Source organism: Pogona vitticeps, chromosome 3 (genome assembly GCF_051106095.1).
Source record: "Pogona vitticeps strain Pit_001003342236 chromosome 3, PviZW2.1, whole genome shotgun sequence".
Lineage (NCBI taxonomy): Eukaryota > Metazoa > Chordata > Lepidosauria > Squamata > Agamidae > Pogona > Pogona vitticeps.
The window spans coordinates 204,530,376-204,546,104 of record NC_135785.1 but is presented as its reverse complement, the minus strand read 5'-3'; the positions used below and the strand labels follow the sequence as shown (position 1 = coordinate 204,546,104).

The 15,729-nt window shown below is 39.9% G+C and overlaps 1 protein-coding gene across 1 annotated transcript in view; it reads right to left on the bottom strand.

Annotated features, from left to right (window-relative positions):
• Positions 1-2,189: 2,189 nt before the first annotated feature.
• The window catches only part of PAXBP1 (PAX3 and PAX7 binding protein 1), a 46,134-nt gene continuing 32,594 nt past the window's right edge, over positions 2,190-15,729 (bottom strand). The window contains exons 12-18 of the mRNA XM_020796259.3: positions 13,331-13,475; positions 12,766-12,887; positions 8,231-8,307; positions 8,022-8,088; positions 6,320-6,466; positions 5,040-5,194; positions 2,190-3,238 (exon numbers count right to left, since the gene is read on the bottom strand). Coding sequence (XP_020651918.3) covers positions 3,121-3,238; positions 5,040-5,194; positions 6,320-6,466; positions 8,022-8,088; positions 8,231-8,307; positions 12,766-12,887; positions 13,331-13,475 — 831 coding nt within the window. The 3' untranslated portion in view covers positions 2,190-3,120. The remainder of the gene's footprint in view (positions 3,239-5,039; positions 5,195-6,319; positions 6,467-8,021; positions 8,089-8,230; positions 8,308-12,765; positions 12,888-13,330; positions 13,476-15,729) is intronic.

The following is a 15,729-nucleotide window of genomic DNA, read 5'->3' as shown; positions in this document are numbered from 1 at the left end:
GACATGTTGCCTTCTGCCATCTTGGAGGGCAGATATTAGACTGTAAAATTTATGAACAGATCCAGGAACGATACATTAATTCAATTATTTTGAACAGCGATGGTAGGCAACAGGAAGGGCTGTCTCCAGACCCTGCTGGAAGACAGAAACAAAGCTACAACTTACAATGTGGCCAAATTTGGACACTTAGCCATCAAGCTAAGGCAAGTTTGGACCAACCAAATGGATAAAGACCCCATTAAGTAGTGCATGTTTATCTAAGGTCATTTAGGCTAGTAAGGCCCCTCGGGTCACTACAGGATGACAGTGTAAAAATAGCTCTATCTTATAAGACTCTTTTATATATACTGTATAAATTAAATTTTACCATTTTTGGAATTTTTATATATAGTCATGAAGATGTTTTATTGGTTTGTTATTGGCTTCATGTACTGATCCAATATTTTAATGGCCTTTGGCTAAAATTTGAATAAATTTGATAGGTTGGATAACATTATTAATATGTATTCAGAATGAGACAGTCCCACTGGGTTGGCTTTTAGGAAACTGTCTTCCATTAGGATTGCTGCCAATGAGACAAATCTAGTCTCAGTTTTCAGCCCCCTTTCACACTGGAGTATGACCTGTTTTCTAAGAGTTCTGCCTTAATGGTACTAGAAATGTCAAAATGCATTTCAGCTTATTTTAAATTTAAAATACTGTACTTAATTGCTGGACATATTTGATTTCTTCTTCTATTACTACTCTAAGAGTATAATCCTGTGCATGTCTATTAGTATTTAAAATATTTACACCCTGACCCCTTAAGAGGACCCAAGGTAGCTTACAATGTTGAAAACAAACAATATAAAATTGGAAGGAGGGGAAAAAAGAACAAAATAATAAAAAATGGCAGCCCAACTCTAAGGCAGGCAAACACTAAGAAAAAACAAGTTAATTGAATCCAGGACTAACTTTGAGGAAGTGTAATTAGGCTTATAGGCTAGTTTGATGAATGTAGACCGAAGTAACTTGATAAAAACCTTCCTCTTTTAAACCAATAACAAAATCATACTGTAATGATTCTGTTAACCACTGCAGACATTCTGTTAAGAAGAATGTAATAACCTTTGAATTTTAAAGAATTAAAGAATGTGTCTGTCAATTTATAGTTTTAGAAGAGGTAGCTGTGTTAATCTGTGCTAGCATGTCAGGCAAAAACAAAAGAAAAATTAAAAATTAAAGAAGACAAAGACACTGTGGCATTTAAAAAATTCTGACTTGTAGTCTACAGAGTTCTGCTGTCATCAAAGGAATGAAGCAGGGTTTTTCCCATTTCTTCTTCCCACAGTAATACTATAATTTTCTGAAGGTTAGGACTCAGGAACAAACGGGGAATGCGAAAAATTTATCATTTTTTGTAGGAACATATCAGCTGGATACCAACTTCTATTTTTCTGTGACAGCCCAAATGAACATAACTGCTTGGAGCAAGCATTTATAAGTACTTAGTTCAGGACTGGCAGTGAAAATAGGCATAATCAGGAACTACTATGAGTCCTTAACCAAGCAGATGGTCCCTATTAAGCCCCCTCAGATGTTCTTTCTTTTCACCACCTAACTGCTGTCTGATCATTGTCTTTCTGCCTTGCAGGCCAGCTGGTGGTAGCAATAAGGAAGAAAAAGAGCAACAGCTGGTGACAGTGGCAGTAAGTGAGGTGAACTATTGGAAGCCTTTTACCCAAAAGATTGGAATTTTCTTGCTGGCCATGTTAAGTATGTTATTACCTTCCAACTATGTTTCTTTGATTTCTTCAAATCAAGTTTCTAAACAAAACCACCCACTTACACAGGCATTTGCCTGTCTCACCAATCAGAATGCATCTGGGATTTGTATAATTTGGGATTATACAGAATTCTTGAAGAGTCAGAAAGTGGCACTGAAAAATACCTTCCGTCAGTGGATGGATGTAACAGCAGAATGGAAACGACACAGTTCCCATAGCTTCCATCCAAATCAGACCAAGAGAGTTGATTCAGATGTAAAGTTGTTGGACATTACTGCTATCCTCAGTCTGCTCATGACTGCTTATTATAAGTGGATAGACAATAGATGGAAACCATTCATAGTATTAATACTCTTAAGTCTGAGAAATAGAAGCTAGCTAGGCATGTGGATTGAAAATTATTGTAAGGAATTAAGAAAGTGATTTCGTGTCTAAAAGACTGTACATTTAATATTTCCTTTACATTACATGACAGGAACATTGTAAAATACAGTGTTTCAATATTAAGTATTCCAATGTCTGCTTTTTTCAAGTATAAAGGAGTACACTTGAATCTACTACAGTGGCAATACTGAATATTTTTAAGAATTCAAACTACTATCAGTAGTGAAAGGTTTATTCTTTAAATATTTAAATTAAGCAATGTAAGAAACTTTTGGTATATATTTAGCATGGACATTTTTGGAGGACGGGACTTTAAATCATATTGTGAGAATGTATTCCCAGTTGAAATAATTCCCAGTTAAAAACTGATTTTTAAAAAATACATAAAGATTTTAACAACGTTCCTTCCTGAATGAAAATCTAGTTTACATGTTTGAAATACATTCACTGCAACTGCGCACTTACTGCTTGAATGTTAAGTACAAAAATACTTTTGCCTGATGAAGGTTTTGAACATTTTCTGTCACCAGCACACAGACCTCTACCACTGAGCACTGATTTGGAAGATTCTTTACTATTATCAATGTCATATATTCACATTTTTTCCAATTTTATTACCAGATCCCAGCAACTGAAATTCTGACTTCAAAATATGCCATTATTCTAAACACAACTATGAGGAGTTTAAATATCGGAGGATCATCCAATGTTAAATGCATCTTACAGTACAGAACTTTCTGTTAAGAAAGCCACCAAGGGTATAAAAGTCTTTGTATACAAGATGCAGGTGGGACATTTTCCTGGTGTTCTTTTCACTTTCTTAAAGACATTAATACAACTACAGATGCTGTATATAAGAATGCACTTTGTATTAAAAACAATCAGTTGTTTACAGATTAAGAAAACTTTACATATGTACACAATTACATTTCAGGAATGATTTCATATTCCAGAATTAACTGACAAAATTTTATTTCCCTTCGCTTAAAATTTTTAATTCTTTCACATTATGGTCATTTGCTACTGTTACAGCATGGTCCAGTGCTCGAATACTTGATAGAAGTTTTATTATCTGCTTTATATGCTCCCTAAAGAGAAAAGAATGAACAATGTCAGCATTTTTTTCCTTTTAATGAACGATATATGAATGAATCTGGCTGATGAGAGGACAAGCTACAAAATACATCAGAGAATGTGTACACACATCAATAGTATTCCACTAGCCAATATCGGAGGCAAATGTCCTGTAATTAGTCATCTCCTAAAGGCATATGCACACCAGTTTCACATAAATAAAATGCCAAGATGTTTTAAAAAGTAGTGACTGCCTATTTTGGAATCAGGGCAGTATGGGAGATTAGTAAATGAAGTTTTATTCTGAGAGTTGTAAACAAATCTGTATATGCCCATACAGTATATGTCTGTGTGTACTTTCTGGCATATGTAGTACTGCTGCCTGCATATGTAGCAACTGTCACTTTGATACAGAGAAGTATTGTAGCAATGAGCTCTTACTATTTTCTTCTGGTCCTCTCATAGTGGAAGCAAGGGCACAACACAGCAAATATCAGTGGAATGTGAAATAAGAACACAGGCGCGACTCATGAATTTGCTGTAAAAGCCATGTACTCCATGCCCTAAACTTTCTCAAAGTTTGGAAATTCCTGTGTGGGTCATTTTTATTCATGTGCAGTGGTGCCCCGCATAGTGACGATAATCCGTTCCGGATAAATCGTCGCTATCTGGAAACGTTGCTATATGGAACGGAAAAACCCATAGGAACTCCGTTTAATGCGTTCCTATGGGGGGAAAACTCACCGCTAAGTGGAATTCCTCCATCCGGCCGCCATTTTCGCCGCCTCGGTAAGCAAGGAATTGGCGCGAAAATGCTGCGGGCGGCCATTTTGGGACCGCCGATCAGCTGTTTTAAAACATCGCAATGCGATTTTCGCCCATTAGAATTATCGCAATGCGATCGCTTTTGCGATCGCTAAATCCGCATCACTATGCGGATTCATCATTAAACGGGGCACTTGTTATGTGAGGCACCACTGTGTTTCAAAAGTGAAGCTTTTAGCATAGGAACAATCTTTTCAAACAAAGGAAAATGTAAGGGAAAATGTAAGGGACAGTTAACTGGAGATTATAAATACCTCATTCTAGCTTTTCTAAAGGAGGCAATGGAAAAAAGTGGATAAAATGCATTCAATCTTGGTTTGGAGCTTAAAAAGTATCTTGGTGGATGAGCTAGATCAGTAGTTCCCAACCTTGGATCCTCAAATAGATTGCAATTCTCAGAAGCCTTTACTACTAGCAGTACTAGCAAGGGCTTTTAGGAGTTGTATTCCAAGGACGTCTGGGGACCCAGGTTGGCAACCGCTGACCTAAATGATGAATCCACCCCTGCTGCACTTCTCAATGGCATTTGTTGGCACTATATTTTTTCAGGGCACCTGGCAAGCAAGAGAATGGGAAACACTGTCACACTGGTTCTACTTCTGATTTTCAGAAGCTCAGCTGATTTATTACTTTATCTATGAAGCCTCCTCAGGACCATTCTATCCCCCATAAAGCCACTTGCAAGTGATCACCTGGAATTTGGTAGTCAGGTTTTACCAGTATGTAGACACCAGTCATGTATTCAGGCATGGGTTCAGCGACGGATTGGATATGGGCGAATAAACTGATGCTCAATCCACATGAGAGAAAAATTTCATTGGACAGTGGATAGCTCTACCCAGACTGAGACTACACTTCTAATGTTCTAAACTATTTAACACTGGACTTGAAACAGCTTAACTGGCTTTTTCCCCCTCAGTGTAATTCAAAGTGCCTCGTTATTTAAATATAATATCCATCTCAGGAGTCTAAACACTTGAAACAAGTTACCTTGCATTCCTTTTTTCTACATCAGAGCTTCCAATGCTGTTTCTGTATAGTGTATCAGCAAGATGAACAAGATATCTACAAAGGTTTTCTAGATGAGATATTGTCTTATTTCCTTTAAGATTAGTGAACCACTGTTTAGGAAAGGAGCTGATTACCTAGAGGACAGAGAAGAAAAGATAGATTTACAACAAAGGACTACAGCTACATTTTACACTCAACTGTACTTTTGACTAGGCATGTATTGGTTACACCATGAAAACTCAAATAAGTTCTGCCTTTAAATAGTACATTAGAAAAAGATTCTTTGAGAAAAAAATGCTTAAGTAAATAAATGCATGGAGCTACTTAGTATCACACCGAATTACATGTTCTGAAATGGACTCCTTAGACTAGGGGTCCCGAACCTTTTTGACACCATGGACCGGTTGGGGGCGAAGGGGGTCTGTGTGCGGGAGGTGTGGCACCCCCCACACTCACATGCATGCACAAAGGGGCTGTGCAGCTGGGAGTTCGGGGGCAGGAGATCTGTCTCTGTGACCCAGTCCGGCAAAGGCCACAGACCGGCACCAGGCCACGGACTGGGGGTTGGGGACCCTTGCCTTAGGTGATGCCTGAGGTACCAAACACTTCCAGATGCCAATTAAATAGATTTTTATTATGCCATACCAAGGCATCACCTTGCACTGGAATTTGGATTTTATTTATGGGCCAGCCTGGCTGCTTATGCATTCTACATTACATGAAGGATACCAAATCTAGCTATGCAGCAGTGAGGAAGACTATAGACTATAGGGAGTTTAATCACTTAGTTTTACTTCCCATTATTACTACTGATTTAATATACTATGTTTAACTATATCCAGAGCTGTTAATGTTGTTAATTACTGCTAGCACCCTGCCCCAATAAGTTTCAATGCTGAGAAGAAAGGATTTGTCTGAGTCCTAGTCCAGCACTCTATCCACTACATCATACTGGCTGTCAGCAGCCTTATAAGACAATACACAGTGTGTTGCTGAGTGGTGTTTACGGGTCAAATTTTCATTTGGCTGATGAAATTTAAAAAGCTAGTATGATCCTTGAATGTGGTACTTTAACGCAAAGCTAATGGTTTGGCCTAGGTGATATGGTGAACTTCAGGGATGGATCTGAATGTAGATTAAACATATTTAGTGCCCACCCCTTGATATTATAACTGGCACACTGCTTTTCTGATAGATTTGTAAAAGTCTCAGAAGGTAGTTTCTGAAAATATAAATACCACAATGATCGGTTAACTTACACTTTGAGCTTTCTTAATGCTGTCATCACCATATTCAGAATTCTGGAAAGCCATTAAAATGTATCTGTTTAGCAAGCCATCTATTGCTAACTCTTGTAGGGTTTTGTTGGAAAGGATGCCATACCACTGCAGAAAGTTTCCCAATAACTGGAATATTAAACAACAACAACAAGAAAAAAATTAGAGCAATAGATGTGTATTAACATCTCCATTTTTACATCTGCAAACCATCAGAAACACAAACAGGAACATCTCCATTTTGGAAGTGATCACATGATGTTAACCACCCAAAATGTACAGATAACTAGCTTGTTGTAGCTCTATTATTGGAGTCTGTTTCAACCTGGGAGGACATATAAATGAGCATAATAACTATTTGTGTAGTAAAATCCAGTCAAAAGCAAGCACATGTAGATCCTAATTTCTGTTTTTTTTAGAAGTCATTTCTTTTCTCCAGCAATAAACACTTTTCATGGAAATTTGTTTGCTGTAAAACATCAAGCCCTCCTACCAAATACCCTGCTTCCCTAAAAAGAAGACCTAACCTGAAAATAAGCCCTAGTATGATTTTTCAGGATGCTCGTAATATAAGCCCTAACCCAAAAATAAGCCCTAGTTAAGTGAAAGCCCACCCCACCCTCCATAATTGTGTAGCAACCAGAAGATGACATGACTGTATTTGAACAAACATAGATTGTTGTACATGAAAAAAAAAACCTTCCCTGAAAATAAGCCCTAATGCATTTTTGGAGCAAAATTAAAATAAGACCTTATCTTATTTTCTGGGAAATACGGTATGAAATAGTGCATATTCCTGCCAGGAGAGAAGTAGGCACTGCAGTATTAAGAATTCTCTACATGATCAAATGTAAGATCCCTGACCAGACATAGTAGGAGACTCCCAGAAATAAGACAGGTTATTAGAACTCAGTAGCAGTTTGATTAGGACAGATAGCATTTCAGTTCGTTTACTGAAAAGTTTGGAGGTTTACTGAAATGATCAATTTGCTCAATGACTTCTCAAATACAAGACATTCTAACAGTGATACACAAGGACACATTTTCCTTTAAGCATCCACAACTATATACAGCATTAACACTTCCTAAAATGCCCTATTTCTGCCCGATGTGTAAAGTTTGCCCCTTCCCTCTCCATAATACAACATATACTGTTACAATTTTCCTATGGCTTCTGGACAGGCTTTCAGGAGGAGCCAATTCATAAAAAGGGGACTACCAAGAACTTTCATAATGATCTAAGGCAGTGGTGGTGAACCTTTTTGGCCTCACGTGCCCAAATTGGAAAAAAAAATGGGGCGGTATGCCGCAGCAGTGGAAGAACCAGTGGAAGGAGGAATCCCAGGCACAGAGGTGCTTCAAGACCCCACTCCAGATCCTCCACCAGCACCAGTTGCTCCAGATCGTGACCCGCTGCCTGTCCAGGCACCAGCACCATGGTTGCAGCTGCCTGATCAGGTTTGGCTGTTTGTGTATTGGGGGGGGGGGAATAGCGATCCGGCGACTTATGGCTCGCGTGCCGGCAGAAAGGGCTCCACGTGCCAGCTGTGGCACACGTGCCATAGGTTCGCCATCGCTAATCTAAGGACACAGTATTAAAGTCTTGATGCCTTCTGCCTAAAACAAGCCAATTATCCATGGCAAAAGAATATTTCAGTGATATTACCTGCAACTCTTTGCTTACCTTAACTGAAGACCAAAACTGACGCTGAAAAAACAAATAAGGACCGGAGTTCTTGTTTTCTAGGACACTTTAAAAAGTGAGAGAGATAGATTTATGTGTCAGTAGAACAGGAGATATAAATCACTAACAGGATGACAATACAGAAGCAATATGTAAATCTGTAACATCCAAGAACACAAATGAAATTTAAAAAAGAAATGCAATCATACCTTTTGGGATAAAGCGGCATGAATACATCATCATCTAATGTTCTCCTCATTCTAAGCAGGAGGGCTTTTAATAAGGTCTGAAAGAATTTAGATTTAACATAAGATTTTAAAAAAAACGTTCAAAGTGCATTTTAGAACTAACCCGACCAAATACTCCTGTAAAGATTACGTAAAGGTTCCCCTTGACAAATGTCCAGTTGTGTCTGATTCTAGGGGGCGGTGCTCATTCCTGTTTCGAAGCCATAGAATAAGCGTTTGGCCAGCGCGACTAGACATGGAATGCCGTTACTTTCCCACCATGGTGGTACCTATTTATCTACTTGCATTTGCATGTTTTCAAACTGCTAGGTTGGCAGGAGCTGGGACAAGCGACAGGAGCTCACTCTGTTGCGTGAATTCTATCTTACGACTGCTGATCTTCCGACCTTGCAGCACAGAAGCTTCTGCGGTTTAACCCGCAGTACTACCACGTCCCTCCTGTAAAGATTAACCCTAAATAAATTAGATTGGATCTGAGATTGTTTCAACTATCTTTCCTTTAGTTTAAATTAATGAATTATCTATTATTTTACTATTTCTACACAGAAATATGTAACCAAATGTCTATTCTACTTTATAGTATCTAATTAATCTAGTCAAAATAAAAGAGTAAAGTCAGTGGAACTCAAATGATCTTTCTAATGAAGACTGGGGATCAGTCTCCAGCATGTATTGAACAAAAAGCTCACAAAGCCAAACACTGGATTAAACTCTACAAGCTGCAAATTGATTCTTGCTCACCTAACAGGAATTTATTGTCATTTTACCCTTGCTATAGCTGCCTGCATCCCACAAAAAGCTCTTCAGAGTAATATTTAAATGCAACTCATCAAAGGAATAGGCTAGAGCTAGGAATCCCCAGCTTGTATTATTACTGGAGCTAAACTCATCAGCTGAATAACCTATAACTGCTCTCCTCTTCTAATTAAAATCTGCTCCCATTTTTTTAATTGCTCACAACTGGAATGAAGGTCTGACTGGTGATTCCTATTTCAAAAGTATTTCAAAAGTATTTTTGAAGAGGAAGCCGCAGCTGCTGTAATTTTTAGAATTACTATAAGTCACAATTTAACTGGGGGCAGGAGGGAAAGCACTAAGTGACAGGAGAAGAAGAGGCAGAGAAACCTATCAAACTCTATGATAACTTCTGGGACTTGCTCCACTTTACCACCTCTTCATTATTGCTACGCAGTACTGAGACACATTATTCTCCACAGGGAGTACCTGTTGGGCAATCATGTCACATAAATATCCACATAAAGTTATACTGGACCACAACTGTAAGAACCTGTCCCATAACCTGCTGTGCAACAGTAATTCATATATATGGGTTCTTTTGCACTTGCACCAACATCCTTGGAATCTTCCAGAGCCTAAAAGCCATTAACCCAACTCTCGCAACAGAGCACACGCTCCATCACCTAAGACCAACATCTGCATGGCAGACAGAAGGGAAAGTGGGTGGGTTGTGTGAATCTGAAGAACTACATTTACAGGTTAGTAACATGTTTTTTTCTTTGTGGTGTCTGTGGGTGACTGACAAGCTAACTTACTGGGTTGGTGGGATATCATGTTAACACTGATGATATTAAAGCATAGCCTTAGGATGCATCAATCTTTGTCTTGACATCCAGTTTGTAACGCTTAGCAAACATGAGGAGAGCAAGTCGCTGCCTTCCAAATTCTGTTCATCTCGATTCCCTTCAAGAAAGCTATAGAAGCAGCAACCACTCTTGTGAAGTGTCCTTTAAAAGAATTTGAAAATGTTTCCTTTGTCAATTAGTATGATGAAGTAATAGAGGAGGAGGTGGGGCAGTGAACCCCGGGGCACTGCCTCTGGGTGGATGCCTGTAAGACAGGGGTTGGCAATTAATTTCTATAGGGGGCCACATAAAAAATCTGAACTGTGTTCGGGGGCTGAACCAACTGTACTTAAAAATAAAATGAAACCCATTGGGTGAGGCCCTGCGGTGAATGAACTACTTTTTAGGGAGTGAACTATGTGAGTGTTGTAATTTCTTCACTGTGGGGGGGGGGAGGGAAAAAACCCAGACACTGAGCTAACTCACCTGTCCTCCGTTCCCCCACAGCCTTCCTCTCCAACTGTCTTCTATCCTACACAGGCAACGTGATGCGTCATCATGTCGCCTGCGCAAGGATTGTTTCTGCCTCTTGAGCTGCAGGCTCCACAGCCTATGGCTCAAGAGTAACAGTTGAAACTTGCGAGATCCCAGCGTCGGATCCCGTGAGTTTTGCTTACTGCCATACTGGGTGACTGGCTCACTCAGCGGCGACAGGTGGGCCGGACAGGAATGGTGACGGGCAGAATGGACAGGAGCAGCTCGCGGGCTGCATGTGGGCCATGGGCAGCACTTTGTCCAGGTCTGCTGTAAGAGGTGGTGGAGCAGGGAATCCAGGATGCCCGTGCAACACCTTAGGGGCCCAGTTCACCAAACCATACCAAAACATGGCTTGTGCCCATCCCCAGGTGACACATGACTAAACACCACGAACCTAAATCCAGATCTGTCATCTACCATCAACATTAGAAGCCTTTTCTGGTTGCTTCCTATGATTACAAAAATGCTCTGAAAGTTTTATGTTGCCTCACAGTGGCTGTCAAAAAAGGAACTGAGGAATAGAATCACAGAATAATTGAGTTGGAAGGGGCCTATAAGGCCATCAAGTCCCAACACCCTGCTCAATGCAGGAATCCAAATCAGAGCAGATCTAACAGATGGTTATCCAATTTTCTCTTGAATGGCTCCACTGTTGGAGCACTCAAGCTGTTGGGTGGTGGAATGTGTAACTTGAGACATGGCAGGCTAATGGCTTTTAAGGCTCTGGAAGATTCTGAGGTTGTCTGTGCAGGCACAGAAGAACCCGTATGTATGAATCAGAGACCATGAAGAACACAAGAAAACTAAAATTGCCTACATTGTCAAGTCAAATAAAAATTCTCACAAACGATTTTTAGGACATTTGATGCTCTACATGTTTCCACGAGAGAGTTCTAGTAAATTAGAAATTATTGCAAAAGATATCCTTTAATCAATGCATGTGGAATCCAGACTACTAGTAGTTCAGATTTGTAAAGCAAAGACTTTACATTCTTCAAGTTAGGGACACTTTCTCCTCTTGTGTATGTGCTAAGGGAGTGAGCACATTTTCCAGTACCACAATACTACATGAAATACTAAGAATAAATTGGAATGAATGTAGTACAAGCAAAATATTCATGATCTAACAATGCAAGAGTGGGGAAGATTTTTTTCTACCCCAGGACTGTGTTGGCTCCAGGACAGGGGTGAGCAATTAATTTCTAAAGTGGGCCACATGAAAAATTTGAACTGTGTTTGTGGGCCGAACCAACTTTACCTAAAAATAAAATGAAACCGTGATGTTATGATTGTTTTTATTTTAAACTTGTTAATCTTCACAAATACTAAAGAGGGTTGTTACGGTATGTTAAAGATAAGCAACTGATCAACTTTAGACAAAAAACTATAAATGGTTTTGATGTTCTCTCAGTGAGAGAAATCCAGTCTGTCTTGGGCTTGAACAACTGGTGCAACAACCGACAGGAGTGGCTCGCAGGCCGTATGTGGCCCTCGGGCCGCACGTGGCCCTCAGGCCGCACTTTACCCAGGACTGCTCCAGGAAGTGCATGGGAAGTCAAATACCTAGTAAATTTATTTTCCTCAGTCTCCCAAAGTCCTCCCACTTGTTCACACAAACATGCAGATGATCAATACCATGTCACAGAAGCATGCACCCATTAATTCATCAATTGTCTTTCACACATAGCCTCCAACCAATCAATAACCACTCTGAATCCTTAAATTCAAATCAAACTATACTTCCCCCAATGGATACCTCCTAGAGATCATTCCAAATCATTACTCTGTTCCAATATTAGCACTGCTCTTTATGATTAAAAAAGTTTTGAAATATGAAAGGTGTTGACTTTTAAAGAGGCTTCCTTGGTCAGTTTTTCTGTATATATACTTTAGGAATGGTGTGAAGAAAGCAGCTGAAGTAGGGGTGATGGAGATGAAATCAGAAGACGATAAAAGCTCTGTACATGAATGTAAGAATCAAGAGACAAAAGTTTCTCAAATGTTGTCTCCTAACCAGCTACACCTCCTGGAATACAGAAGTGTGGAACTGTACAGTACCATACCGTGTAAACAAGGGGCAGGGCTTGGGGAGTGGACAGTCAGATAAAACACTGTGGGCCACACAGGAAGGATATTTCAACTGAAGGCTGGAGATTTTCCATCCCCTCCCTGCACTACTGTATGTCTGTGCAGAAAGCACATCAAACTATCCCATGAAATAACAAGTTAGCACATACAGTAGTACCAGCATCTTTTCTCATTCTGCTTCTTTATCCTTTACTGAATTAGAAATGATTCCCAACAAACACAAAAATAAATGTCAGTGGTAGCAACCACACATAGCAGTTGGCAAATAACATTAACAATAATTCTTACCTGTGTGTTTTTGTTTTCTGCATGTACTACAGAAGGATAGCCACTGATTAGTTTTTGGGTAATAGCTACCATTCTAGATGTCTGGGTTGTGGAAAATGGATCCCATACATTTTCTGCAAGTACTAGAAAAAAACAGAAGAAGGATTACTACATTGCAAAACTAAATAGCAAAATATGGTTATATCAACCACTATAAAACAACATATCCATACTATACTGTTATCTATAACAAATAGAAGGGGAAGATATGGAGGTAGTGACAGATTTTACTTTCTTGGGCTCCATGATCACTGCAGATGGTGACAGCAGCCCCGAAATTAAAAGACGCCTTCTTCTTGGGAGGAAAGCAATGACAAACCTCAACAGCATCTTAAAAAGCAGAGACATCACCTTGCCAACAAAAGTCCAAATAGTCAAAGCTATGGTTTTTCCTGTAGTGATGTACGGAAGTGAGAGCTGGACCATAAAGAAAGCGTGCTCTGGTCCATGGGGTCACGAAGAGTCGGACACGACTAAACGACTAAACAACAACAACAATAGTATAACATACGTCATTCCCAAATACCTGTTAATTTAGGTAGGAGCACTCTTTCCACAATAGTAGGCAACAAGGAAACATCAGCATCATCTTTTTCTTGATCATACTCTTCACATCCATAAAATAGCAAGGATTCAAACCACAACATACTCTCAAAATCTTGGCACTTTTCCTATGAATACAAATACAAGTTTCACACAGATGTTTAACACAACCAAACCAAGGGTAAATTCTCCCTACATGTGCAAGCTCAAATGTTTAGTTTGGATGCTTTACTGTGAGAATGTCCTTGCAATGCCAGTACTATATACACTATTTATTGTTTTATTATTTATTTAAAATATTTTTAAACCACCTTTCTCTTTAAAAGGAACCAAGGCAGCCTACATAATTAAAGACAATATTGAAAAGTTAAAAACAGGAAGTATACGAATATTAAAAAGAAACAAGTCTTACATTAAAAGCATTAAAATCAATACTAAACCCATTTAAAACCAGAACACAATCCATTTAAAAATCTCTCAGATTCGTACATTGCATGCTACATTAAAGTCATATTTTATTTTAGTACAGTGGTGCCTCGCTTAACGGGCGCTCCGTTTAGCAATGAAACCGCATAGCGATTAGCTTTTCGCGATCGCAAAAGCGATCGCATTGCAATATTTCCTATGGGTTTTTTTTCGCTTTGCGATGATCGGTTCCTTGTTTCGCTTACCGATCATCGCAAAGCAATGATTTTTTAACAGTTAATCGGCGGTTCCAAAATGGCCACCGGGTAAAAAAAATGGTCGCCCGCTGTGTTTTCGCGCCCATTCCTCGCTTTAGAGGCAGCAAAAATGGCCGCCGTATGGAGGATCTTCGCTTTAAGGTCAGTTTTTTGCCCATAGGAACGCATTAAACAGGTTTTAATGTGTTTCTATGGGCTTTTAAAAATCGCATAGTGACGAAATCGCTTAGCAGCGATTTTTGCTGCACGGATTAGCGTTGCTATGCGAGGCACCACTGTATCTATTTGCAAATGCCACTTCACTATAGTGCCTTCTGTATAATTCTTTAAGCCACAGGTGGCAGTTAGGTAACTATCTACAGGCTGGATAATATCAGAAGGCACTGTCTATTGATCTGACATTACCCTACCTTGGGAAGTCAGCAACACTGTCTCCCCATTTATGTAAAAGGGTAAACATAGGCTGGAGCAGACAAATCCACACCAATCTAGGCATCAGTGCAGTCCACTCTAGGGTGGTGGCAAATGGAGAGACTGCTTTGGGGAGGATGCAGGGCAGAGAAAACTCATCTCTAAGCTATCTTTAAGCAATCAAAAACCTCCAGAGATAAGCATTGCCTATTTAGGGTCTTTCCCCAAAAGCAGTGAAGTTAACTCTCTGCCCCCATGCCTGTGCTTAGCCAGCCAGCAGCCTACCCAAGATTCCATGAGAAGCACAGACGGATGAGGACTATTCAAGACATTCAACAGACTGGATCTGGCCCAAGGCTCTCAAAGTCTATCTTTTCTACTTGAAGCAGTTGAACAAAGCAAGTATTTTAGGCTTAACATTTGGACTAAGAAGTTAAGACTTGTGGCAACTCCAACAAGGTTTTCAAGCTATACGAGGTATTTAAGGAGTAGCATTTACCACTGCCACATGCCCTGGTTTCCATGGGCAAGCAGGGATTTGAACCCAAGTCTCTTGAATGCTAGGCCATCATTTGATTCACTATAAAACATTGGCTTTCCATTATAGGACCAGGCTAATACAGTGGTGCCTCGCAAGATGAAATTAATTCGTTACGGGGTTAATGTTGTCTTGCGATATTTTCGTCTTGCGAGCTGTGGTTTCCCACAGGAATGCATTGAAATTTAATTAATGCATTCCTATGGGATTTTTTAAAAAAGTCACTTACCAGTTAGGGAGCTGGGGAAGCACCATCAGAGGACTGGCAGGGGCCCCCTCACCCGGATCACCGCCTTAGGAGGTCCCCCGGGGCTTTCCTTGCACCATCGGAAGACTGGCGGGGGGCCCTCAAAGCGGCAGTTGCAGAGGCTAGCCCAGCACCATTTTTGAAGACTGCGGCCCTTTCCCCTGCCTTCGGTAAGGCTCCGAACGGAAAAAGGAAAAAAAAAGAAAGCCTTTTTCTGTTCGGAGGCTTACCGAAGGCAGGGGAAAAGGGTGCAAAAAAAAAAAAAAAAAAAAGCAGCGTTCGTCGTGCGAAAAACGGCCACAGGAACAATAGTCTTGTGAGGCACCAAAAACCTCACCGGATCCATTTGTCTGGTGAGGCAATTGTCTTGCAAGGCACCATTGTACTTCAAAAAGACAGCTTCTCAGTTAATTTAGAATCCTGTTCTAATATTACAACGTTATACATAATCACTTCCATTTGATGGTTTTGCCTTATTAAATGAACTGGAACCACTGAGAGTT